Source organism: Columba livia, chromosome 5 (genome assembly GCF_036013475.1).
Source record: "Columba livia isolate bColLiv1 breed racing homer chromosome 5, bColLiv1.pat.W.v2, whole genome shotgun sequence".
NCBI classification, from domain to species: Eukaryota; Metazoa; Chordata; class Aves; order Columbiformes; family Columbidae; genus Columba; species Columba livia.
In genome coordinates, this window is record NC_088606.1 from 38,036,623 (window position 1) to 38,064,252 (window position 27,630).

Below are 27,630 nucleotides of genomic sequence, written 5' to 3' on the forward strand. Positions count from 1 at the left end.
ATATTGTATCAAAACAATAAGCATAGCCTGCTGAACAAACAGTGTGTTACCTTGTTTCCCTAGACAAATATAGATAACAATTCAATGACCCATTTCCTTTTGACAAAAAGCTGTGAAGAATTGCGAATAACATCCCTTGTATTTCACATCCAATCATAATGTAATCAGCCATTTTTGGATGCAGAACAAAATCGTTTTTAAAAAAATGCAGAGGAAAATTTTGTATTTTAAAAACACAAATGTCACAACGTGGGAGGCAGCAAGAGTTTAACATCATCATTTGTAGAGGCACCATCATCTTTCTTCCCCAATGTTGCAAGTGTTAGTGTACTTATCCTGCCTTTACAGAATGTTTCCTTAATCCAGAAACACCAGTTCTTTAAAATAAAGTTTTCACTGTAAATCTGGACTACAGACTCCTATTTATGCTGATCTGGTTGAAAGATCTAGTCACTGCTATAATATAAATAATAAAAGTAAAACTTACTGAATGGTACTTCCACATCTCTTGTATTTTTCATGTTAAAAACATTTTATCTCCTGTTAAAAAATGAAACCTAGAGTGCTTCTGCGTGACACTCTGTAGAGCTGCAAGGACATATTCAGTAGTAGCTTAAGAAGCAAACACGTAGTAAACCAAGATAAACCAGCTGAGATCATTAGGTAAAACATCTATCAGATATCGCAGGAATTCTGGGTGGGGGAGACTTGCAGAATAGTTCCAAACATTTTAGAAATCCAGTTAACTTGTTTAACCTCACAGACGGCTCCTCTTAGCGACCATAAAACACATCGCACTTCTCAGAAGAACCCAGCAATCAAGGCACCGGAGCACTTCCAGAAAAGAAAGACAATTTGTTCTTGTGAAATGTCAAGCTTAGTGTCACTACACTCTTGATGTATATCCGATGGTTCAGAAATGTAATGCTTACTGGCATGATCTGGGCAATGTTTCTCTACTGTCTGACAAAATGAAGACCCGTTCCCTATGATTTACCTCCCTCCTGAAGGGCCATTCCCTGGAAACAGTTGGAAGAGTTTATGCCACAGACACCTGCATCTCACTGCAATACATGTTTCTCGCCTGCCTGCGTGACACAAATGTGAATTAAATGAAGACTGCAAGAGCAATTTTTTTTCTCTTTGGTTATTAATGAATGACAGAAGCAAGATGTTCACAAACATCTCTCCCGCTGAACTGAAGAAAGCACTAGATGGAGGAGTAAATTGAAGCAAATAATTTATTTACACTTGTTTCAAGAAGTTTACATTTGTAAACTGTTGATATGAAGCATAAAAGTTATCCCTACAGCTTGCCTAACTAGTTCAGTTTAGGGGCTCAGGGTGGAAAGAAAAAAAGAACAACATGCCTTATTGCTTGTCTTTATTAGCTTAAAAAAAAAACAAACAAATATAACATTTACTCTTCTTTTAATAATACTATATGAAACCAGAACTATTCAGAATGTGCTGAAGAATTGTTTTGAAGAGTTATCAGCTGGGAGATTCAAGGGAGATTTCCAAAGGAGCATCCAAAGCTACTGCTTGTTGGTCTTCAGCAACTGCTTTGTGGTAGATTCTGACTCACCAGCAGGCATTCTGCTTTAGGAACTGCTGGCATTTCCACTCTCTCAAACAACTGCTATCTTCTGTGGAACCAGGCCTTTTTCTTCCGAACACATCCCATTATTTCCTGTCTATAACGTGTGGCAAGGGTTACTCCAAGAATAAAGAGTAAAACAAGGCTAAACACCATGAATCCTGTCTTTGCTGCCTCAAACAGCTTCCTGGGTGGAGGGGGTCCACTGTCAATGCTCCCCCCCAGTCCTTCCCATTCACAATATGGAGGAGCCCAGCCATAGCTGCAATGACAGTTCTTACGACTGTTACACACTCCTCTGTTGTGACACATTGTCAGGTTGCAGTCATAGTTCAGCACTGACAAGCTGGTACATGTCCTGTTGATACAAAGCTTTTCACTACCACATGGTGTGCCTTCTTCCACAGCCCCCATGTCATCTATTGGTATCCCTGGGTGATAGTCGAAACCCCAACACTTCTTATCTCCAACAGGGGTTTGGAGTAGCGTTACATGGCTTTGCAAGACAGGCAATTTGTTTATGTTTTCACACTGGATCCTACCACATAAGATATTCTCAATACTGCATTTTGTAAAATGGGTATTGTCACGAATACCACAATTCCCAAAACGGTCACCTCGAGTATTCACTGCTTTGAAGCAATCTAAAGGAGCGACCCCGGCTCGTTTGCCGAAGAGATGCTTGCACTGTCTACTGTGGGAAGGACATTTTCCTTGATAGCAATAAGCATCACCTTTGCAAGGGGTTCCATCTTGCATGTACATATCCAGCGGGCACTGAGGGGAAGTCCCATTGCAGTACTCCGGCAGGTCACAGTAGCCAGTACTTCCTCTGCAGAGTGTTCCTGCTGGAAGGAACTGACAGCGCTTGCAGCATTTTCCAAAAGCACAGACTGAACCTGCAGTAAGCGTACAGTTTGGGTGACAACAAGGATCCTTTCTGCAACTTGATGGTGAACCACAGTCACATTGCTCTCTATTTTCTACTACCTTATTCCCACAGTATTCACGCTTCAAGTTGTAGAAAGTGCCAGGTACTGGAGGTCGACGAATGCAGCCAAGACCATGCGAAAGCAGGTCAAAGTAGTCTTTGTAACTGCAGTCACTGAATGCATCGGTATCGACATCGTGTTCATGCATAATGCATTTCTTCCGTCTGCATTTACAGTGCTCTGTGTCATGGCGCATCCCAAGAATATGGCCCAGCTCGTGGGAAAACGTGACAATAAATGAGGACAACTTCCTATTAGTGAAGGAACAAACTGCTGATGACCACTGGTTATCACACACAGACCCTAGAAATGCCAATCCCAGCCTCCTACCAAAGCGCTGATATGCGAATAAGTGAGCAGAATCATGGCGCATCCGTGGAGACAGCTCTGATTTTCGCCATTTGTTAAAGCTATCGAGTGCCTTGCCGATGTCGTTTGTAAGGATTATAGGGTTCTTTTCAGTCCAAATCTCCAATGCCAAAAGAAACAGATGAACAGAAAGCTGGTTGTACAGAGAGTCTGCAATGTTGATGATTTCTATGACTTGCCTCAAGACTTCAGATTCATTCCTGCCTGACTTCACAAACCGCACGTTGTCCACGACCACTACCATCTTCACATACCTGACATGCATCCACCAGTCCTTCACTGTCTCCTCCTCCTCCTCCTCCTCCTCTTCCTCTTCCTCCTGCACAGCCCGGAAGGCCTTGAACCAAGGCAGCAAAACTTCTTGGTGCTTCATCTCCTCCGAGGTCAGCCCGCAGGTGGGACCCACGGAGTCGTTGGCCCTCTCCATGCGGTAGAGAATGTGCCGGAAGGCTGGATCGTCAGGGATGGGCTCCATCTCGTAGGTGCCATCCTCCACCCAGAGCACGCCACGGAGGCCCCTGCCGCAGGTGCTGAGGGCCACCAGGGAGCCGGGGCTGCCCTGCACCTTGCCCTGGTAGAAGCAGTTGTCCTGCACAAAGGGGTGCTCCTCCCAGCGGGTCCCGTCCTTGCCGTAGGTGATCAAGGTGAAGGGGTGGGAGATCAGGCCCCGCCGGGGCCGCAGGCGCAGCAACCGTGGCCGCCCCTCCACCTCCAGCCAGTAGGACACAGCCTGGGGGTCGGTGTCAGCCCGGGGGCTCAGCTGCCGCGGCACCGCCACCCATTTGGCAGCAACGCGCAGCTCCCCAGGCAGCTCCCCCAGGGCGGAAGGGCACCCCGACAGGCCCAGCAGCACCAGCAGCCGCAGCAGCACCCCCATCACTGCTGGCCGGGGCTGCCTCACGCCCTGTTTTTTGAGGGGATGTAGTCCGGAATGGCCCTGCTGGGGGAGAACTGCCGGCCCAACGCCTCCAACTGTCCCCACCAACTGTCCGTGGGCAGGGAGGGCCGCAGCTGGGGAGCAGCAGTGGCATCGCAGCCCCTTCGCATCCCCCCTGCCAAAACGACACCCCATGGCCTGGGGGCACAGCTGAGGGCTGCGAGGGAGCCCAGAGACAGCCATCCCCTGCTCTTTGAGTGTGTATGGAGGCTCTTGTTGGGAGAAAAAAAAATTAACCTACTAACTACAAGCATGCTCCCAGCTTTTTATAATCTTCATTTTCAAATTAACAGGTGTTTCTCCTTCTGAGCAGACACAACAAGAAGAGGCCCCAGCTCAGCTTCACACTCCTTGCCATGGATGTTTGTGTTGAGCAAAGGGATCACTTGGTTAGACCACAAGGGGGAAAATCTATTTTAATAGCTCAAAGGCTGGCTTTTGCTTAGTTCACTTTTTTTTATTGAAGGATAATTTGTGAGTGGAGATCAGGAACAGACTATTTCAGCTCAAAATAATATTTGGAAAAGCTTAGGGTCTGAAATGAAAAAAGTACAGAAATAGTAGTCTCCTAGCTGGTTACTAGGACACAGAACTCCTTGGTGCCCTTTCTCAGCACGTGTCTTACTACAGCTACTACAGCTATATGTACACACATCAAGAAAAAAGGCAGATCGAGGGAGGAATTCATGTCCACTACGTTCAATAATATAGAGGCAAACTAAAAGCAGCAAGTATAAAAGCATAAAGCCTAACTAGGTCACAGCTCCTACACACCTAGAGCAACGTGCCTTAATTACAGACAGCACTGATCCAACAGCCGTTTTTCTGTATCAGAGCTTTTCTAAAGGTTTGTGCTTGTAGAGCACTGGAAAGAGAGAGCTCACAGGTAGGTCTACCACTTGGCTGCCATCCCTCTTTTAGGGAACAGCTCCATTAAGACAGCAATCTGGACTGTGGTAAGACACGATGTCCTGTGCAGCACAGCAACGCACACTGGGTTTTTGGCATGCACTGCTGGGATTCAACGTAGCCACAGCTGTTATCTTTTGGGAACTCTTCACAACTTCCTTTTCAGCACTGAAAACATGTCTGTGATGAAGTCCAACCTTCTACGGCCCTTATTTTCCTCAGCTGCAGGAGGTGCACCCTCTCACTACCTCATTTCCATCTCAGGGATCCTGCCTTTCAGCATCAACTTCTGGGTGCTGACCATCACCCTGGCATGGGCAGCAAACTACCCGAGACAGGCACTGCCCCTCAGGAGGCTGAGCAGTGAGAGAAGAGGTTGGCAGAGTGCTCAGAGCGTTCCTCTGTGGCCTCATGCCCCAGGGTCCTGAGTGGGCTGGTACCTTGCGTGGGGCACATGGCAGACCTAACCAACAACTGGGGACGTTACCAACAGCTGCCCGAAGGGGCTTCGGATTCTGTGAACTGACACCTTGCTCATTCATTGCAAGCGTGGCCAGTATTAGTAGCACACACCTTGTAATTCAGCACCTCGGATTACAGGAATGAACATGAGGATGCTTGCTCATAATAGGATCTTTCTAGATATACATAACTATGTATTGTTCAAATTTATTACTGCTTTACCTAAAAGTGAACAAACTCATGACCTGCATTAGCCTTAATTTTATTAATTTTAAAATTATAGAAACTATTTTCTGTGAAGTCTGATACGTACAGTTAGTTGTTGAATAATTGTCTACTACTTTTCGAGTATCTGCTTTGCTTTCCAGGGCTGTGAACTACGCCAGATTGTGTCTTTTGAAATAAATATAACTCAGACCACAATAACCATAATAGAAAAATTCTGTTACATAATCTTTGTGTGCAGTGCCTGTAGTGCTATTCTTAAATGCATACTCTGCTGTGTGACCACTCTCTAAGTTATAGAGAAGGCCATACTAAATCACTCTGCCAACTTGCCAGAAACATCTTGGCCTTCCACCTCCAAGTTGCCCTAACTATACAGTTAGGACTAGGAAGTACTCTGTTTCCATAGCTGAACTCTTGGCAGGCTATTCTTGGTGGGGAATTGTCAAGGTAAGTTTGCAACACTGTGTTGAGCACCTAAGCAAGCCCTTCGAGCATTGAGGGTTGGACAAGGTGATCTCCAGAGGTCACTTCCAAAATTAATCATTCTGGGATTCTGTGAAGGGTAGAAAATAGAACAGAGGTTACATAAAAAGGGATGACACTGTTGTGTTCAGGTTATCAAATCTTGTACTTCTGAACCCTGATCAGATAAAGATCAAAGGGGAGGGAGGGAAAAATTCCTGTTGGAAGAAAAAGTGACTGACCTTACAGTAGAGCAGCAATCCATTGCTCCTTCAGCTATCTCCAACTGCAGAAGGTGTAACTAGCTTTCTCATGATTCATCAGTGTTTTTCGTTGTTGTGTTTGTTTTTTTTTTTCTAACCTTGCAGCCCCCTAACATTTCCAGAGAAGGTGCAAACTCCTATGGAATTGAATCCTACCAGCAAGAGGTTTACTTTTCTCACTTATCTTCTGTTGAGTCTTTAGGAACAGGTCACAGACCCCCTGCAGCCTTGTGGATCACAGGCTGAAATCCACTGTCCTGGCAGAAATAAATGAAGCTTTCTGATAGTTGAGAGATCAATAATACATCAAAACTCATCCCTCTGAGAAAATTTCTCCCCATCATCCACCCATCTATGATCCACATTAGGCTACAGAAGGATACTTGCAACATAAGTGATCATTTGTTTGTTCTGTGCATAATTACAAGGACAAAACAACGCTTTAATTCACCTTCACCTCTAAGAAAAAAGAAAAACTGTCTTGAACATCGAATCCCTTATTATCATCTGCTTCATCACTGAAAAAATACCGCAAAAATTGAAAAGCGTACCCCAACAGTTTTGGTTCAGTGAAGCAACAATCTATTTGCATAACATATCTTCACTTTTCCTCATAGGGAACCTTCAATGTCTCAAAATAAAGCCAACCTCTTCCCTTGGCATTGTCCCTCCCATTGCCTGTACCCTTCTAAACTTGCTCCAAGTACAGCTTGCTGGGGAAAACACCACATACTGACCCTCCAAATGGAGTCTTTCTTTGCTAGAAAAAGGTTACCAAAATACAAAGTATGAGGACAGAGTGGCAAAGGGGAACAGGTGAGAATAGCACATCTCCTGGTCAGTCCTTACTTAGAGAAGAGTTGAAAAAAGCAGTCTTTCTGCTGCATCTTAGACACCATTAGCTTTACACAGTGAACTGAGGTGGCTGGACTTCTGCATGTGTATGTATATATATGCACATGTACATACACATATGAGTATCTGTTCTGTGTATACATGGGTTTATATGTACTTTCAGGCTTTCAAGAGAATGTTTCTACTAGAGCTCTAGGTCATTTATAGCTCCTGCTACCCCGTTATTTAGGCCAAGAAAAGCCCTTTGAATGGTTATTATCTAAGAGCAAAAGCAGAGATAGCTCTCCTGTACAATCAAATCTCTCCCTTATGCAAAAGAAAGTGACACACAGGGCAAATTTCAGAACTGCTTATTTCCCTTTCATCTACAAGCTTAATGAATACTGAAGGTTCTTTGAAGGACTTAGGACTTCAGCACCCAGGCTCCAAACCAGGAGACAGTGTATAAATACCAGAGAGAAAAGGCTCAGATTCTCATAAAAACATTATTGACTAGAAGATAGCTGCTTAACAGCTTTTTGTCAGTAAATTACTTGGAGTTTAATAGTAATATCTGACATAATGTCACTTGAATAAGTTAATATCAAAGCACACAACTTATAAAATTATTTCATAGTATCTTGTCAGCAAGTAACACAACTAGAAGATATTTGAGTCTCTCATTTCCTCATATAGCAAACCTTCAGCATCGAAGGACAGCTACTAAGAAGTCAACATATTCACTGGCAACTTCCCTTACTGCTTTGTAATATAATTCTCTCTGGAAAAGATCATTCCCCTGGAAGAGGCTTATCACATTCAAATGCATTGTTTCATGCATGGAAGCCAATTTCTACCCTCTCAATAGCTTAGACGCTGGCACTTGAACTCAGATGGGAATCAGACCAAAAGTCCGTCCTTCCTAATGCCCTCTGACACCAGCCAATACCAGACATTTCTGCAGAAAGCACAAAGGCTGTTAAGAGATGCAGATGTGAAGACAGTCTGCCCTTCAAGTTCCACCCTCATCTCTGAATCAGCTCAAATTCTGAGCACGGAGTATAACGATTCAGTCTAAATGTAACTCCAGCTCAGCTTCATTAACTTGTCCCTCTATTCTTGCACTGCAAGACAGAACAACAGGTCTCTACTTTCCTCCCTGCTTTGCAGCACTTAGTTTTATGAAGACTCAATGTCTTTTATCTCCTGAGGAACTGAAGTCTTAGTTCTCACAGTGGCTTAAGAGCAGAAACTTTCTCCTACTCATTGTATTGCCCTTCTTCAAGCCCCTCCAGCTTAGGAGAATTCTTTTTCAGACACTGAACTGTACAATACACTTTATTTCATGTGAAGTTCAGTGACTGATAGAATACTTAGAGCATACTATGTGTTCTTGCACCCATTTTTGACCACAGCTTTATGTGCCTTCAGCAATAAGCAAGATATCTTTCTTCTGTTAGCCATGTTAAATCCTTCCTTCCTGTATGAGTAATTTTTCCTCCCTTGAAGAAATAAAAAAAGCACCCTAAACCTTCATTACAGTGCAGGCTAATCATCTTCCTTGCTTAAGTTTTTTCAAAGGACATGCAGGTTCTTAGTAGTATGAATAACTACATAGAAGTTCAGCTGCTTTAATGGCCTTTTCCAAGGACTTTACTCTGAACATCAAAAATCCAGGAAGGACTCTTGAGATTCCTCACCACTCATGCCTCATTTCTGGAGATCCCCCTTTCCATCATGGGGGTGGACAAGGTGATGGCTTTGGTGCTTCCTGAGCTCCTTGCTTTCAGAGACATTTCTTTAACACAAGGAAGAATAAACAGTCTTTTGTTCTAAATTAAGTAATAATACCTTGCTGTCTTGCTTCGAGCACCCAAAAAAAAAAAAAAAGCCAAAAAAAAACCCACAAAAAAACAAACCAAAACAAAGCCAACAACAACAAAATCACTGCTTTCTGTATTTTCACGTATTTTTTTAGAGTTCACACAAGCTTGTTATCTAATTCCATCAACATTTGGAGAAATAGTTGTTCAAACTTGATGCACTCAGTTATGAAATAAAGCCAATACATACTTAACTACACTGATATATGAATTTTACATCTGTATCTGCACTAACAGCAAACAGCTACTGGCTCATCTACATATTCAATGTTAAAGCTTTGATTTACAGGTCAAAAATTTGATGGTTCTTTCCACCATTCAGTAGCTATCCACAACTACTAGTTAATGAAACAGAAGAGAGTCTGTTACAACCTCAAAACAAATTTGACACAGCTATCTAACCGTATGTCAGTCTTCCTATCTACATTTTGCTTGCTATGTACAGACCTTTTCCTTGCTTACTACAATTTAATATAAGAAAGCAGGTAACAGTTGTAAAAAAGAAAGCAGGTGGGTTCCCCAATATATTGAACACTTTTAAGATTCAGCTGCACAGGGTGCTGGGCCATCTTATCTAGACTGTGCTTTTGACAAGAAAGGCTGGACCAGATAACCCTTGCATCCCTTCCAATCTGGTACTCTGGGATTCTGTATTTCAAGGATTGCTCCATTACTTCAATGAAAAAAACCAAACCCAAACCAATAGACATTTCTCAGCAATAGATGACTTCTAATTTTCTGGGAAAAAACAAACAAACAAACCAACCAAACCCACAAAGGTGTGTGTAACCAATAAGCTCAAATAGCACAGTGTAGAGCTGTCAGTGATGTTTCTCTTCCACTGACCTACCTCCTCAGGTCTAAAAGGCAGATGACTAATCAAGGTGATCAAATGCAGCAAGAAAGTGCTAGAAGCACAGAGGAAGTGATGTAATTGATATATTTGAGTTACAGTGAAAAAAAGGAAAAATAAAACCAGCTTCACTGAGTGTGCAACAGCAAGACATTTTAGGCTGTTGATGCCATCATAAATCTCACTCACAGAACACTAGCTTTTATAATAAAAAAAACCAAAACCAGCTTAGCCATTAAGTAAAATGAGTGCCCAAGAACATTTAGAGACTGAGAGCAGTTTGACATCTAACTACATAGATTTCAGCCTCTAGTTATCAAATCTTTTATGTGTATCCCAAGCATACTAAAGGGACAGCAATTTATAGCAGGCAGCCTAAATCCTTTAGTTGAACTTTTCTTCCTCAAAATCACACACAATATATTCTGATATTAAAAAAAAAAAAAAAAAAAAATGCTTCCAGCATATATGGTAGATTTGCTATTGACAAACTAAGCATTTAAGAAAGGCATTCCAGCACTCAGGAGTTTTATTTGCCAAGAATTCATATTTTTTTTTATATACATAACAGTTTTTCTTTTTACATAGGAAACAAGACGTAAGGGATGTAAGAGTTTGTAAAGATTTCGGGAGGCTGCAAAATACGTCCATCTTCAGAATCCAACATTCAAAATAAGATGAAGACTGATAACACCTTCTTTGAGGCAGCTCATATCCCAATGTTAACATTTGTATGACAGGTTTCTACAAAAAAAGCTGTTACAGGGAATTCAGTCCCTGAATCAGTCTCAGTTGAAGAGCTTAAATATAAAGAAAGGGGAGCCAGAATCTCCTGTTTTCCAGGCACTGGACTAATCCAGAAGTGTAACAACTTCTCCCTTCACTGGAGTCTCATCCGTTTTTCAGGTGGTCCTTTAGTGCCAGCACTCTGCTGAGCATTCTTTACAGTCTCTTTTTCCTCTGGCTTGACAGCTTCAGGAGCTGGTTCTGGTTCCTTCTTGATTTGATCCACTTAAGAAGTAACAGCAAAAGAAAGTTAAACCTCCAATTTTTATTCTTAAAATGCTGTTCAGAGCACTTAAATATTGTTGATGTCAAAGGGGCAAAATTAATTTCAAATGTGTAAGAATAACCAAGGACTTTTACCTTTTTTTACCTTTCAAGGTAAAAAAGTAGAATAGACTGAAGAGGTAACATCTATGATTTTCCTATTCTGAAGTTGCTTATGGTCAACTCAAAGCCTTCCCACACTTTGAACTTGTAGCACCACCCAAAATCACTAACGTGCTGGACTGACCAGACTGTTCCCTCATTTGCCCTTTTACCCTCTTCCTGCTTTCAAAGAACATTTCATGCAATTGGACCTCCAGGCAGTACACCCTTACAGACAGAAAGGGCAGGACCAAAATATACTGTTTTTCAATTTCACTCTGGCTGTCAGAGGATTCTTATCTAGTACTTTGCACAACTAGGCAATGCCAGAATTCCTAACCACCTCAGCAACAGAAGCAAGCAGCTTATATGGCAACTGCAAGACACTGCAATATAGAGCCTAATTTTTTTTAAGTCTTGTGAGAATATTAGAGTTTTACCTGGGATAGGCTTTTCTCCAGGCTTTTGCTGTGGTGGAGAAAGAAAAAAAATACAACACATCAGTGGAACAAAAGTCATAATTCTTAACCCTTTCTACTACTCACTTAGTAATATAAACCAAGCAATGACCCTTGTACGTAAGAGCTGAGGGTAAAAAGGATCTCTAAATACACTTTAAACAAAATCCAGTTAACATTTTATAACATCCAGTTTTTCCTTTGACAACTAAAAAGCGCTAAAGCAAAAAATACACAGCTAGTCAGTCTTTCCCACATCTGAGGAGTAAACAGTTTTGTGAGATGCTGTAAACATTATTTCCTTTGCTCCCAAGCAGAAGACCTGGTGGAACAAATGGATACTAAAGCCAATCAGAGGTAATCACAACAACTTCACAGGATGCCAAGAAATTCCACGCTAATCAATAAGCCTCCAGAACAATGGAGTAACTAAAACAAAACAGCTGTGGTGGCTTGACTGAGCTCATAAAGGAGGAAACTGGAAGCAGAAGCAAAATCTGATGGCTGATAAGAACAGACCCTCTGTGATTAGTTAAAGCATTTGTATACCAAAATTTGTCCCTCATAGTTTTGCCAAAGTCATAATGACTCCCTCAGTTACAAAGGTTTATTCAACACTCCAATCCGAGCCTTCAATTTCAAATTTATTATCTAATCAATGTTATCATTGCAAAAAGCACAATTCCCATTCAGTTTCAGCTGTTGAAGTGCTCAGAACTTCCTGAAGTTCTAAGTTACAGTAATACTATGGCCTGTAAGTGTCATACCTGAACAAATCTGGGTGGAAACTTTTGTCTTAGGTCTAAAAGCAAAGCATCTACCCGTTGTCTTTGGAAAATAGAACTTGGTTCTTCTTTCTTCTTGGCTTTTGGTTTAGCTTTCTCTGCAAATCATAGAAATGTAAGAGGAAGCTGTATTAAAAGTTCTGTTCTCTCAGCAGCTCCTTGTATGACAAGTTGGTATTTGTCTCTCCTCTAAACTTCAGCTATGTTTTCCCTTTAACATTAGTTATTTCTTTGTGGAAGACAGATTAAGGATAATTTTTACCTCCTTGCAAACTGGTTTGGCTTCTTAAAATGTACTCTGGTGCCTAGTGGGTTGAAAAGTTGCTCATTTTGTTGACACACAGCTCACCATTTTAATCTCCCACCCATGTCTGATGTTCATCCTCACTAGCACAAAAAAGCGACGTTCCTTCCATCTGACAAGGAGCACCAACCCTTCAGACAGACAGGCACTTAACCTCATCTCTACACCATCACTATGCATTGCCTCAAGCTTTTCCCTGCATTACCCACCCTCTCCCAAAGAGCACAGAAGCAACTAGGAATCATACCTCGTTCTTCTTGATCTTTGAAATGCCACCAGTAGCCCTTGGATGGGTGATAGCGACAATAAGACATAGCTTCTTCAAAAGCAGACTGAATTCCATGCACTGCAGTGAGCTTCAAGAACAAGAACATAAGACAGTGTTCAGAATTTAAGAAGAAAATACAGTATAAATTCTTGAAACCAGGGATTTTAAAATTAGTATTCTATATCCATTTTTGTTCTGAGAAGGGAACATGGGACATATAGTTGTGGACCAAGAATGTAATCTCTAACAGGCTCTTACAAGACCTTTTCTGAAGTGCTTTTGTAAACTGACACACTTCCTGACTTCAGCTAATCAGTAGTAGTAGTTTGCTATAACAGAAAAAAATCAAAACAAACTCAAGTACGCAATTTAAAAAGAAATACCACATTAACTTAAAATATAAACCTCATTTAAAGAGAAATATTACATTAACATTAACATTCCAAACCAAGCTTCACTGAATATGTTTTTAATTACTATTTCATACGTATTTGTAATTTAATTTTTATTCTGATTATTCAAACTTCATGCCATTCCATCAATTGCGTAGTTTCAGTTATTCTGACCCTTCATCATTAAACAATGTGTCCTACTTTTTGGACCATACTGCACTCTCCCAGGTTCTTTCACTTCCATGTGGGATATGTACCATGTTAAGCAGTGAGGTTTGTTTTAAGTTAGCGTATACTACACAAGATCTTTGCTCAAAACAGGGACTGAAACAGCCTGGGGAATAGCCAAAAGTAAAAGCAGATATAGACTGGTAGGTATCAAATGCTCAGAACACTTACAACTCTGGAGTTAATGACAGACCCTAAGTCAGGTGCCTGATAAATCACTCCAGCAATAATATAGTAGTCAGCCATCGGCATAACTGTGGGGAAAAAAACAAAAAACCAGGATCAGTTTAAAGCTCTAGCTGAAGACTCTGCATTTGTTGCTGAATTTCAGCAGGAACAGCAGAAATTGCAATATTCATCTCATCACCAAATTTTCTCTTTTTAACTTTTTCCTTCAAGTTACTTTATTTGCACAGTAGCCACAAACTGATAAGGGACAAAAAACCCAAACCAAAACAAAACACAACAACAAAAAAACAAACAATCAACCCCACAACAACAACAAGCAGCACACAATCACTGCTTTACAGATAGTAAAACATCAGCTTTAAGTCCTGTCCTACTGTGGAAAACTATTTGACCTTACAAGAGTTAACATTTCAGAGCAACCTAAGAGGAGTCAAGCGAACTGCACTGGGAGAGTTCCACTTGCCTTTGCTACTGGTAGAAACCCACAACAACATAAGATCTCATTATTTTGGCCTCAGCTTTCTTCAATTTGTACAGTCTTCTTAGCTTGATTTCCCAGACTTGATGGCAGCTACACACTGAATATGCCTTTCTAAATAGTATTCTGACAAAAAATACAATCTTCCAAAGGCTAAATCGAATTTGGAACCTCCACTGACCCATGAAAACTTCATTAGCATTGCAGTAGAGGAACACGACAATTGCCTCCGTAATACTCTGCCAAACATTCTTCAGCTGAGAAACTGTAGCGATGCTATCAGCTTCACATTCCTAAGGATCTTACCTGCAGCACCCTTGTCCTAGTTCCTCCATCTCTGTTAACACATTCTATCTCAACTTTTTTACTGACAAGACCCAATTCATCCGCTACTTGCATTTTATGAAGATTGGACACTTGCCTAAATTAACAGACCAAGACAGCTGGGTGCCTATCACAGTCAGTACCCACTTCTCCTCAAAAGAAAGAGGATTCTTGGCATTTCCTTAGAAATGAAGCGAGAGAGGGAACAGAAGCTTTACTGTCTCACAGTTCTGTACTTTCCTAGACAGGTAATTCTCCCTAGTCAGTGCATCTAAAGATTTTTTCCAAAACCACTTCAAACAGGCAAAAACTTGGCTTAAAGAATTTAAAATATAAATATACTTTAAAAAAAACCCACACACAGAAGTCATAAGACAGACCTGCACCAGTTCCTAGGGAACTATGTGACTCCAGCAATGTATCTAGCACAATCTGTACAGTCAAAATGGGAAACAAGTCCCAGTTCAGTTTCAAACGTACATTTGCATTACAGAGGAAGTCTGAACGCACATATGGTGGAAATTCCAGCTCTACTCTTAACTTAAAAAGTGTCAAAACAGGAAAATAAGGGCTGCATGATATTTCCATACTCACCTTTTTAAAGCTAGATTCAAAAGCTTTATTAAAGAAACAACCTGAACATCTATTAAAAGGAGGACTCTTTTTTTTTTCAGTACGAAACTGCAATATAAAGAAGCCATTACCTGACATAAGCAAATAAGAAGCATTCCTAGAAACAGCAAAATCCTGCATAGGACCAAAATGCATATGGATAGCCTAAGTCACTAAAAAAAACTGTTAAGAAAAATCTAGCATTAACTTCTACAGAGAAGAAGGGCAGAGTAACTCTGAAATAACCCAATTATTTTAGATATACATGCAGTAACACGGAAAACAGTCCAATAACTATTGAAATGTGGTTACTTTTTTAAATAATCACACGTGCACAAGCACATTTAAGGTTAAAGAGGAATAATGAAGCCAGTTGCATGCAAATAGGAAAAAAAAAAGTGCTAAGGAATTTAAAACTTGGAAAGGTCATCAGTGACACTAAGAAAGATTGGTGCTGATGTCACAAGATTCACCCACTATTCCAAAATACTCAGTTCTCAAAGGAATAACCAAATCAACCAGCATTTGGAGTATCTCATGGTCATTTTTCACATGGGTCATGGTCTTCTACTGACAAGATCCTACTCAGCTGTATAACCACTCCACAGTTGAAGGTGGAAACAGTGCAAAACAAGAGAGTGATGTGACACAAACAGAAGGATGAACAATCCCTCTCCCTAGCTAATGGAAATCATGGTTCAGCAAAATGAATGAACAATAAATCAATCAATCCCATACTAGCCACTTCAGATTATTAGCTCAAATCAAACAAAGCTCATTAGCCCCAAGCAAGGATATTGTTAGTCTTACATTCAAACAATTAAATAAGAACTCCTGCATAGCCTAACAGATAAATACAACATGGCATGAACGCTATTATAAATTTCCCACTGTAAAATATACCTAACACAGGGCAGCACTTTCTCATTGCATTCTTCACATTTCACCACAAGATGGCAATCCCTGCTATTAGCACACTAGAGGTCACTCTGCCAGCCAAAATATCTCCACTTCACCACAAAGCCTCATACCTTTTTACTTATATTTAAAATAAAGACATAAAGGGAAACCAGAAGTGTTTAAACACAAATCAGGAACAGATAAAAGAGGCTAACTGATCAGCCTTCTGAACAGCGACAAGAACTGAGTGACCTTACCTTGTGTTGGAGATTGCCTTTGCTGCTTCCGGATAATGAAGAGAATGGGCTCTTGAGCATGAAGGAGGATGTATTCCACTCCAACCATCTGGCTGAAAAAGAAGCAACCAGAATAAATATCTTCCTCAAAGTAAAATCCATAGGATGTGAAAAGCTAGCAAATGGCCTGGCAGTAATGGCATAAATTTCTGATGCTCTGGAAGCTCTTCTATACCATGTGCAGCAAATAAAGGCATAGTATTTCTTGAGCTATCAAAACGTAGCTGCAAAGGGAGATACAACCACCTGACACAACATTTAAGCAGAACATGTTAACAAACAGCAAGAAAGGTAACACAAACAGAGGACCAGTGTCTGATGTGACTATCTATCTACAGAATAGCAAGCAGAATTGCAACTCTGGACTTCAGCAGGGCCAACTTTGGCCTTTTCAAACAATTGCTATGGGAAATCCCATGGGCAAGGCTGCTTGAAAGTAAAGGGGCCCAAGATAGTTGGTTAGTGTTCAGGGACTACTTGGTAGTGTTCTACCAAGCTCAAGATGAGAGCATCCCGACACGTAAGAAGTCAAGGAAGGGAGCCAGGAGACCTGCGTGGTTAAACAGGGATCTGCTGGGTAAGCTCAAGTGGAAGAGGAGAGTTTAGAGATCATGGAGGGGCTGGCCACTTGGGAAGAATATAAGGCTGTTGTCAGAGGGTGTAGGGAGGCAACTAGGAAAGCTAAGGCCTCCCTGGAATTAAACCTGGTGAGAGGGGTCAAAGACAACAGAAAGAGCTTCTTCAAATACATGGCAGATAAAACTAACACCAGAGGCAACATAGGCCCACTGATGAACGAAGATATAGAAGATACAGAGAAGGCAGAGTTACTGAATGCCGCCTTTGTCTTTTTGTCCGAGTCTGTCCTGAGGAGCCCTGTACCCCTGAGCCCGCAAAGGAAGTCAGGACAATGGAGGAGTTTGCCTCAGTTGATGAGGACTGGGTTAGGGAGCAATTAGGCAATCTGGACATCCATAAATCCATGGGTCCAGATGGGATGCACCCATGGGTGCTGAGGGAGCTGGCTGAGATCATTGCTAGACCACTCTCCATCATCTTGGCCAAGTCTTGGGAAATGGGAGAGGTGCCTGAGCACTAGAGGAAAGCAAATTTCACTCCAGTCTTCAAAAAGAGCAAGAAGGAGGACCCAGGTAACCATAGACCAGTCAGCCTCACCTCCATCCCTGGGAAAGTGATGGAACAAGTTATCAAGGATAAGAGGGTCATTAGGGGCAGGCAACATGGCTTCACCAAGGGGAAATCGTGCTTGACCAAACTCATCGCCTTTTACGAGGACATAACCAGGTGGAGAGATGATGGCAGAGCAGTGGATGTGGTCTACCTTGACTTCAGTAAAGCATCTGACACAGTATCCCACAGCATCCTTACAGCTAAACTGAGGGATTGCGGTCTGGACAATCGGGTAGTGAGGTGGACTGCGAACTGGCTGAAGAAAAGAAGCCAGAGAGTCGTCGTTAATGGGGCAGAGTCTAGTTGGATGCCTGTATCTGTATTATTCAATATGTTCATCAATTATTTGGATGCGGGAATAGAGTGTACTATCAGCAACTTTGCTGATGACACCAAGCTGGGAGGAGTGGCTGACACGCCAGAAGGCTGTGCTGCCATCCAGCGGGACCTGGACAGGCTGAAGAGTTGGGTGGGGAAAAATTTAATTAAATATAACAAGGGCAAGTGTAGAGTCCTGCATCTGGGCAGGAACAACCCCAGATTCCTGTGTAAGTTGGGGAACGACCTGTTAGAGAGCAGCGCAAGGGAAAGGGACCTGGGGGTCCTGGTGGACAGCAGGACAACCAGGAGCCAGCAGTGAGCCCTTGTGGCCAAGAAGGCCAATGGCATCCTGGGGTGTATTAGAAGGGGGCTGGTTAGTAGGTCAAGAGGGGTTCTCCTTCCCCTCTACTTGGCCCTGGTGAGACCACACCTGAAATATTGTGTCCCGTTCTGGGCCCCTCAGTGCCAGAAGGACAGGGAACTGCTGGAGAGAGTCCAGCGCAGGGCAACCAAGATGGTTAAGGGAGTGGAGCATCTCCCTTATGAGGAAAGGCTGAGGGAGCTGGGGCTCTTTAGCTTGGAGAAGAGGAGACTGAGGGGTGACCTTCATTAATGTTCACAAATATACAAAGGGTGAGTGTCACAAGGATGGAGCCAGGCTCTTCTCAGTGACAACCACTGGTAGGACAAGGGGCAATGGGTACAAACTGGAACACAGGAGGTTCCACTTAAATTTGAGAAGAAACTTCTTCTCAGTGAGGGTAACAGAGCACTGGAACAGGCTGCCCAGGGGGGTTGTGGAGTTTCCTACTCTGAAGACATTCAAAACCCACCTGGACACATTCCTGTGTAGCCTCATTTAAGTGTTCCTGTTCCAGCAGGGGGATTGGACTAGATGATCTTTTGAGGCCCCTTCCAATCCCTAACATTCTGTGATTCTGTGATACATGTCTGACACAAAAGCCCTTCCACAACCACATCTGAGCGCAAGTGACTTTACCAATGAACTTCTAGCTCAGCTTGCATGCTCCCTATCACATTGTGGAGTCTTTAAATAGTTCTCAAATACCTCACTTGTGCTGCAGATGGGGAACTGCAAGGAAAGTTAACTTGTGCATGCTGCAATCTCATTACACAACCATCTGGGATCAATTTATTTACAACACTCACTGCTTTTATTATCTATACTATAAAGCCAGCTCCTTGGAGGAATTATGTACTAATTATGGCATGTAGCCAGCAGGATATTCACTATTTATGAACTCTAAGTATCCTTTGACATAAGCCCTACTCACCACAGAAAAATATTTAGCGACATTACCATTACTCAGGTTCTGTTGAGCTAGGAAGATGAGAGAAGAGAGCTTTTCTAATTCAAAGAAATACGTGGAAGGTGACTGACTGGAATCTCAAGATATACATATAATCATTCATGCTTAATACCTCCTTGAAACAGCATAAGAGGAAGCAGAACACATGCAAATACAAAAAAAATCTGGGCTCCCTGGCAAATGATAGAACTAAAAAGCACAGAACAGAAGGAGGTTTCCAGCATGTTCCTATTCAACCACCAAAGCTTCTGGAAGGAGGGACAAAGGATACTGCACAGGTAGCAGTTCCGAATTGCAACTTACTTCAAATGTTCCAAGGTCATCCGCTGCATTTTGACGACTTCATTGTTACATGTTCGGTCATAGAATGGGTTACTTCGCTCTGAGAAATAGTCCAACACACTCCCATTGTTTAGTATTGGAATCCAGGAGCTGTCAACCCAGGAAATTCCCAAGAGATTATCTGAGAAAAGAAATCTACACTGAGTACAAAAGCAGCCAGAAACACTACAAACATCCCCAAGAATAAATTGCTACCAGTTAATGATTATAGAAAGGTAAGAAGGTGGAACACAGCCTCACACAAACCAGTTCTAATCAGGAATGTGTTTCACAGAGTTCAATTAATAATTTATATCCTTTAATCTTCTGCAGTTCTCTGTAGGTACACAATGTAAATACAGTCTTTATTACTGCACTTCTCCTTCCTTGACCACTAGCTCCTGTTATACCTTTATGGTTTGAGAATGTGAGCAGTGTCTGTGTGCACATGTGTGTGCGCTGCATTGGTGGGAGTTTATTAGCTCTGATGCTGTATATAATATTATCATACTACATCTACTTCGTAGTATTATATACAGCTTATTTTATGAACTGCGGCATTAGCTTAGCAGAAAGACAAAGTATGGTTCCTTTTGAAAACTAGGTCTCTGGTAAGTTGAATTTACAGATGACCCTTGAGGTCCCTTCCAACCTTGTATTATATGATACTAAACTAAGCTAGGATCAATTCAAGGGGTGGGGAGGGAAGTAATACAACTCACATTAAACCTGAGCCTGGTTACATTAAAAACAGTTTCTTTCTTACAAAAAGAGTTCCCAAGCTGTAAACTGTGATACTGAAAATTGGTAAAACACTGTGGAGATCTATTAATTACTAAGAGTTTTCTTTTGCCAGTGAGTAAACTACTGAATGAAACAAAGTAGTGGCATTATTAACATTCTAAGAAATTATGTTATTAAAATACTTATCTGTATGATATCATAGCAGCTGATACTGTTATATTTCAAAGACTATTTTTTTATTGTGGGTGAAATCTATAATTAAAAAAAAAAAACACATACACAAGGATGCTATCTTAGGCAGATGTTTCCCAGTAGTCTGAAACAACAGATTCTATTCCTGATTCTACAATTATCTGCCAAATTGCCTGCAGCAAATTTCTTATTCCATAACTCAAGTGGATATTACAGAAATCTAACCAATGAGTATTAACAATCACATAAAACAGCAAGCTTTATAAACAAAATATACACTGTAATCTACAAATCATTATACACCAGATAAGTTCCTACAGACCTGGGACATCTGAATTAAAATCGCTGGATTTTATTATCACACTGCAGCAAAATTAAGTTCTTCAAGACCAAAGACACCAGTGTCAGTAATTGGTCCTATAGTCAACAAATCTGCTAATGTTGAAGATCCATGATGCACCCTGAAAAACCCTGAAATTCACCCATATTAAATTGCAGCAGCAAAGAGAATTCCCAAGACACTAGAAAGCAAGAAACAAAGGCATGCGCTGTTTGAAATTAAAAAACAGAAGTGATGAGAAGTCATTGAAAACCGAATAAAGAACTAGAATTCCCTTCTCACAGGAACCATTCCCTTACATTCACACACTATATATACACCCAGAACTCCCACTTATCATTCCACTGTGAATGTTTTACTTCTGTGACAACTCTGCATGCTCAGGGATGACTGGATCAGTTCCAAAAGTGTCAGCTCATATATATTAGCAGCTTCTCTGAGGAACAGCTGATAAAGTAACACTAGCTGCCCAGCAAACTAAGAAAAATGCAATATAAATAGTCATGTGTAAATCATTTTGCCTTGTTAATCTCAGAATTGCTAGCCTAACTCTTTCACAGAAGAGGGGGAACCAAAGAAAGTCTAGAGCCATTCATCTTATTTCACATACATTATTCTCTCACCTCACTACACAAAAGAAATCTCAAAAACACAGCTCTAAGATCCATGATGAAGCACTTAAGTTGTGGTAGCGCTAATTATCCTAAATGCCTTTCAAAACCAAAAGACAAGCTTTCCTTCCCAACAAAACCAAAATTTTAAGTGCTTGCATTCTTACCATAATAAATTCTCTTATTGCATTTCAAATACAAACTTTTCTTGCTTTTATGATTAACAATATTTTTCAAGAGGAATGTCATGCAAGCTTCATATATAAAAATATATATATCCACAATGCTGTATATAGAGTGATAAATTTATCGTAAAACAGCATATAAAGTTAGGCTCCAAGGCTCAATTATTCATAGCTGCTCAGTGCCAATAATTGCCTTTGTAACTAGCAAGATTGTTCTCTTAAACTATTCTTGAAAAAAAAAGTGGAGGAAAAACAAAACCATCCATGAACTGACATGCATGTTTATTCTCACTAAAAAGGATTGGTTTCTTTTGGATATGAGAAAGGATGGTGTTCCTGCTTTCCTGTTCTTTTCAAAAACAGGACATCTTGCTCAAAAGCATTTTTTGTGGGATTTGCATCACAGATGGAGAAGTAAAGTGCTTCTGACAACACTACCAATCTGTCATGATTGTCACAACAATTTGGGAGATGAGCCAGCAAACCATGGCAAGAAATAAGAGATCAATTAACACAATGTGCTGTACTTGGCCTCATCAGTTGAAAGCCCAACACTAGCCTTTCACAAACTGACATGAAAAGTAGTTTGACAGCTTAAAAATCAGGCTTCAAACTCAATATTATGAGCCACAGAAGACTCAGAGAGAGCTTAAATGGTCTGGATTGAGGCAGAAGATTTTCACACCAGTGAATAATTTAATACAGCATTCCTGCCATTAATTGTCCACATAGCTCCTTGCTGCAATTTGAAACAAGGCTGTCAGAAAAGCAAACAGGACATGGACATCATTAAGAAAGAATGTGAAGGAAAAGAAAAGAAAACCTCTGTGGTATTATCAAAATTAACCCCTCAGGTGCTCTCCCTAAATCTCTGCTCTTGGTTATTCTGAGACTCCACCACATAGGCTTTCAGTGAGACTTCATTCAGGCTCTCTTATAGAGAAAAATACTTTCCTTTCTCATTGACTCATGACTCATGACCTCTCTCAAAGTTCGAACTTGCCACAGTAATTTAACTTGTATCTTGCTCACAATGTAAACTTTCTTTAATAATCCATTCAAATATCACCCCTTCTTCTTCAAAACATTCTTTCTGTTCATATCCCTGAATTCTTGCCCAAGTTTTTCCTGTTCTCAGTTACTCCAGCTGTGTTTCAGGCTGTCCTAACACCTGGCCTGCCTCATCACATCCACCAGAGGTGCTGTAAAAAATGAGACAAACTCAACATTTCACTCTTGTGCAAGTCCCACACATGCCAGTGTTTCCCGCTTCCTTCCATATTTCAGAATTAAAGCTCTCCTTTCTAGATTTTCTCTTATGTTACCGTCTCACCCCAGGACCTCCTTATTTCACCCAAAAAGGCAGAAATGTAGCAGAAGGGAAGCTTTTTTCTTTTTTTCCCCAGGTGTCCCTGAGCACACCCTCCCAACCTGCCTCACGCCCAGCAAAATCGCTTTTTGGACACAGCTGTTCCTCCCGGTTCCTCCTCAAGACATAGATCGACCAACAATGATGCTAAACCCTCTTGTGCAGTTTTCAAACACATACAAACAAACTCAGTAGCCCCACTGCCCCAGACGAGCATTAATAAAGAAACAGCTCCACAACCTGCATGGCTCCGGCCGCACCTGCCCTTCCAGTCATCTAGACGCTCCTTGGAGCGAATGCTATTAGCACGGCAATAACCAGGACAGCGGCCATCACACCACTCTGCTCCCTCAGCCCCACGGCAGCGGCGGCTCCTTCGCGCTCCCCGGAGCTCACGGCGACGGAGCAGGGCCCACAGCGCGACACAGAGGCCGCCCCCAATGACCCGGAGTGGCCCAGCCTCGCCAGGACCGGTAGCGGGAAGCCCCAAGCGCGTACAGACCCACAGAGCCCCAGCCCTACCTCGGATATCCACCGCCGCCATGGCCGCGTCGCGCACTTCCGCCTACCACCCTCACAGGGGAGGAGGCAACCACCGGAAACGGGGTATAGAGCGCTGCCAGCAAGAGAGGCGGGGAACGTGAGTGGCGCCGCGCCCGGAGGGGTGGGGAAAGGGGCGGGGCCAGCCAGGGCGAAGACGGCGGGGCGGGGCGGGGCTAATGACCTTGGTTGCATCACAACCGCAAGGGGACCGGCTTTTCACTCATGAGTAGCTGGAACGACAGTGCTAGTGACAAAAACTAAACGCGTTTGTAATGCTGATTCTGAGCCGTTTGCTCAAAACCAGAAATACGGGCATTTTACAACTATTTTCATCTCGCCTTGGCCCTCTGGTAATTGCTGTTCACTTTCAAAGTGGAGGAGATGAGGGTGGCAGGTTCCTGCTCACCATCACACCCAGCCTGGTCGTACTGGCTGGTGTAGCTCTGATTTAGATTCTGGGTGGGAATAATACAGAATGTTTGAGATCACACCACCAGAACATTGCACGGTTCCTGTCCTGAGGTTTGGTCCTTGGCATTTTGACTCTTAAGTGACAACGCCAGTCATTTATAGGGTGAAGAACAACATTCAGTGGGTGGAAGAATATACATACACTGAGGATTGACAAGCTTTTTATCTAGACTGAGAACCACAACCTACCAATGTGCTGCACAGAGTGTGGAATACCTCCCCATCCTGTGAGCACAGCTCCAGGTGCCCATCTCACCTGAGCCCCTGCAGAGGGCTGCTGAGATCAGCCCTTCCCTCGCTGGGAGCACGGGGGCTGTGAAGGGAGCCTGCAGCTCACCACTCTGCTGATGGCACCTCGCGGTGGTAACTGGTCATGGAATTTCTTCCCTTTCCATTAGAGATGTGTATAGGGTATACAAAGTGCAAGAGAGGGATATTATTATTATTATTATTACTAATAATAATAATAATGTTTTACAAGAGCAATCAAAAAGTTAGGACAAACCAGAGCTGATGCTGCTTATTTGCTCTTCATCCTCTTGTACTGTGCAGATACATTATAAGACGGACTTTAACTGCATAACCACATACTCTTCCCCCCCCCGCCCAGGATTCCCATCTCATTCAACACGTTGGGGTCACTCTGTGACTCAGAGATACACTGGTTTTGTTTTCTGTGAAGTAAAGCTGCCTGCAGAGCAGGTGCTTTACATGTTTCAAGCATTGAAAGATGCCAAGCTACCATGTGAAGCCTACAGAAAGCAACAAGATCAAACAGTTAAGGCAGAAGAATGCTGCTTTGGAGAACTGGACTCTGCTCTTGCAAGTGATAGAGTCATACATTACACTAATTAAGCTTTTTCAACCTCATGTTTCACAGTTGTCCAGTAATTTCAGTCCCTCATTTGTTGGAGGCTGACACTGGGGATCCGATCTGCAAATGTGCTGAGCCCTCACTGCAAATGAAGTTATGCTGGTTGTGCTTTGTGTGTTTTATAATTCTCTGCATTCTGAGGAGTCAAGGTCTCTGAAATCCCTCTCACTTTAAGCACTCAAAATAAGATTTTTTGTAATCTCTGTGTCTCCAGACTACATCTCTGTTAGGGGAGTGATAACAGATCCCTCAACTCAGAGTGGTTTGTGAAAATAAATTTAATAATGTCTGCAAAAATATTATGATGCTGGGGTGGTAATGTCACGTGGAAATTAATAATTCCTGATTCGAAACAGGATTTGCTTAATGTGCAAAAAATAAGAAAACAAGATTGAACAAAGGAAGAAAGCAAAATATAGAACACATGAGCACCAACCATCCTTAATGCTGAATACACAAGGAAGCCATGAAAACACAGCACTTGGTTGTCTTTAATGGCACAACTACATTAAAAATCAAAGCTAACTTTAATTTTTCAATTTTATCATTTCTGAGTGCTTGTCTTTGCTATTGAGATAATATTCTGTGTAATATAGTTCCCCAGTGGGTAATTCACTTGTGCACACACAGTGCAGAACCCCTTTCATGAGCTAACTGCCACTTGTTAGCAGATTCTGCCTTTGCCAAACACGCCTCTCTAGCGTTATCCACAGCAGAGTGTTTCCAAATAAAATAATGATAGGTTGCCTTTCTAAACTAAATATTTTAATATCCCTGTCATGAACAACCCTCCCAGAGACCAGAAATGTCACAAGATGTAACAGCCACCGTTTTGGAGGATCTCTGATGCCCCGTCTCACCTTATTTTTGGGCAAACCATTTCTCTTCAGTAGCAAATGGGAACTCAACCTCCATTTTAATTATTCATGTTGTCCATCTTTCCTGCTGACTTTGCACTTCTCCTTAGCAAGTATGTCTTTGGATGAGTGAGGGGCTGAAAAGCAAAGACTCCTGGATGGGAAGTAATGGGGTTTGATTGCTTCAATTACATGGTAAGTCTAGCCAAAGCACTGCTGGAAAGAATTCTTCCTCTGGTAACATTTTCACCTTCTACTGCAGCATAAGAGTCTAGGGCTTTTTCACCCAGCTTCCTTTGAAGGGAGTCCTAATGAGTATTGCGGTTCTGTCCTTGCTAGCAGGAGGTGTGGATTTCAGATAGAGAGCTAATGAAAGCTATCAGGTAAAATGAGGAATTTATGCACACTGCTTTTAATGTCAAAGAAAAGCACCTTAAGCAATTAATATTTAGATGTACTAATTCCATTTGTGTCTTTTAAAATGCATAAAATACTTGGATAAAAACTGGCACCTTTTCATGCCCTGGTGTTTGAATGTCATTTAGTGTCACTCTCATCCCGGTGGAATTATTTTTATATATTTCTCTGGTCAGCGCTAATGGGAAATCTCGACTTAGTATGCCCTCTCTGCTAGGCACTACACATATATATATGCCAAAAGAGAGTGCCCCTAATTTATAATGTTTTTTATCTTGAGTGAATGCAGCATTTGTAGCACTGGGCATTCCAGTCACGTTATGGGTACAGTGGAGACACTAGAAGGGATTCCCTTTATAGTCTTGAATGAACACAACTAAATTGACAGGACAACCTCTACAAATGGAAGGAAAACTGTCTCTGTGCGTATCAGGTAAAAAGTGTTGCCTACATATCCCTATTATACTCTGGGCAGTTTCCAAAACATATTAGAGGCAGCTGAATGAGGAGATAATCACAGTGCCTTGGATTCTGCCAACCTGCATTTGAACTCAAGGATCAAGAGTAACAAGCCCCAAGTCCCATTCCGTGTTCTGGGCAGATCTAGTTCTGCAGTAATTTACAAGGGAGATTTAAATTCCTATGCTAATGCAAAATTGCTGGGTTTGAATTAGCAATGAAATGAGCAATTTGCTACTGGTTTTGTAGTAAGTAGGAATTGGAAAATGTTCTTTTAAATGCTTATCTTCTCATTTGGGAGAAAAACATTTAAAAAATTGACAAACCAGGGACAGGGAGTCATGGGCAATTCAAGGAAAAAGCTGGAATCACAAAATTTTAAAGGGTGGAAAGAGAAGATATGAGTAGGCTAGTATGAGTTTGTCCCACTTATTTTGTTGTAATATTTTTGCTGGTGAAGTTTCCTTCTTTCCATCCTAGAAACAATGACAACATTACCAATATCTTCAGATGGCAGTACACCTGCAGTCATTTACAGAATAGCTTCCAGTAGGCCTCAAAAGCCATTGTTGAATTGTGCTTTGGAAATCCATAGCACAGCCAAATTGCAAAATTCTGCTTTTTAAATCCTTAATCAGGCACTTTTGCTGACTTCAAAGTCTGTTAATTTCTCCTTTCGTTCAGCGCATCTGCCTGTACTTTTACTTTTCCTGAGATGCTGTTTTCTGCATAGTTTTTATAAATACCACTAATCACATGCATTGACTATAGAAAAAAATAGCCAGGCTTGTGTACTCTTTTTTTCTCCTGGAAAACTGCCACGGGGAAGATCTAACTAAAGTGGTTGCAATGATGGCTGCAGCTGGTGCCCTCTTAAAAACTGGATCACCCCCCCATTGCTCTCAGCTCTGGGCTACAAAGAGCAGAGAAGCTGGGGGACAGTGAGAAGAGTGGTGCTACTGGCATCCCTGGAGAATTTTAATACACCTCACAGTGCTTTATTAGAGTCACCTGTTTGAAGGGATGGGTTAAAAAAAAAGGTAAAACCTTACTAACAGTCTAAAAGCTCCCTGAAAACAATCACCCAGTAAGCCCCAAAAGGCTATCTGTAAAGAAGTTAATAAAGATGAAATGTCAGGCTGTCACATAGAATCACAGAATCATAGAACAGCTTGGGTTGGAAGGGACCTTCAAAGGTCATCTAGTCCAACCCCCTGCAATGAGCA

General features: G+C 41.8%; 2 protein-coding genes across 2 annotated transcripts; both read right to left on the bottom strand.

Annotated features, from left to right (window-relative positions):
* Positions 1–1,455: 1,455 nt before the first annotated feature.
* On the bottom strand, positions 1,456–4,222 carry ADAM20 (ADAM metallopeptidase domain 20). Its single transcript, XM_021287539.2, has one exon. The coding sequence runs from the start codon at positions 4,079–4,081 to the stop codon at positions 1,643–1,645; it is 2,439 nt and encodes an 812-aa protein (XP_021143214.2). The 5' UTR covers positions 4,082–4,222; the 3' UTR covers positions 1,456–1,642.
* Positions 4,223–10,303: 6,081 nt separating this feature from the next.
* On the bottom strand, positions 10,304–23,438 carry MED6 (mediator complex subunit 6). The gene is made up of 8 exons (XM_005502245.3): positions 23,306–23,438; positions 19,325–19,484; positions 16,140–16,231; positions 13,551–13,633; positions 12,739–12,847; positions 12,170–12,285; positions 11,385–11,412; positions 10,304–10,803 (listed from the first exon to the last, which is right to left on the bottom strand). The coding sequence occupies exons 1-8, from the start codon at positions 23,325–23,327 to the stop codon at positions 10,673–10,675; spliced, it is 741 nt and encodes a 246-aa protein (XP_005502302.1). The 5' UTR covers positions 23,328–23,438; the 3' UTR covers positions 10,304–10,672.
* Between the last annotated feature and the right edge of the window lie 4,192 nt (positions 23,439–27,630).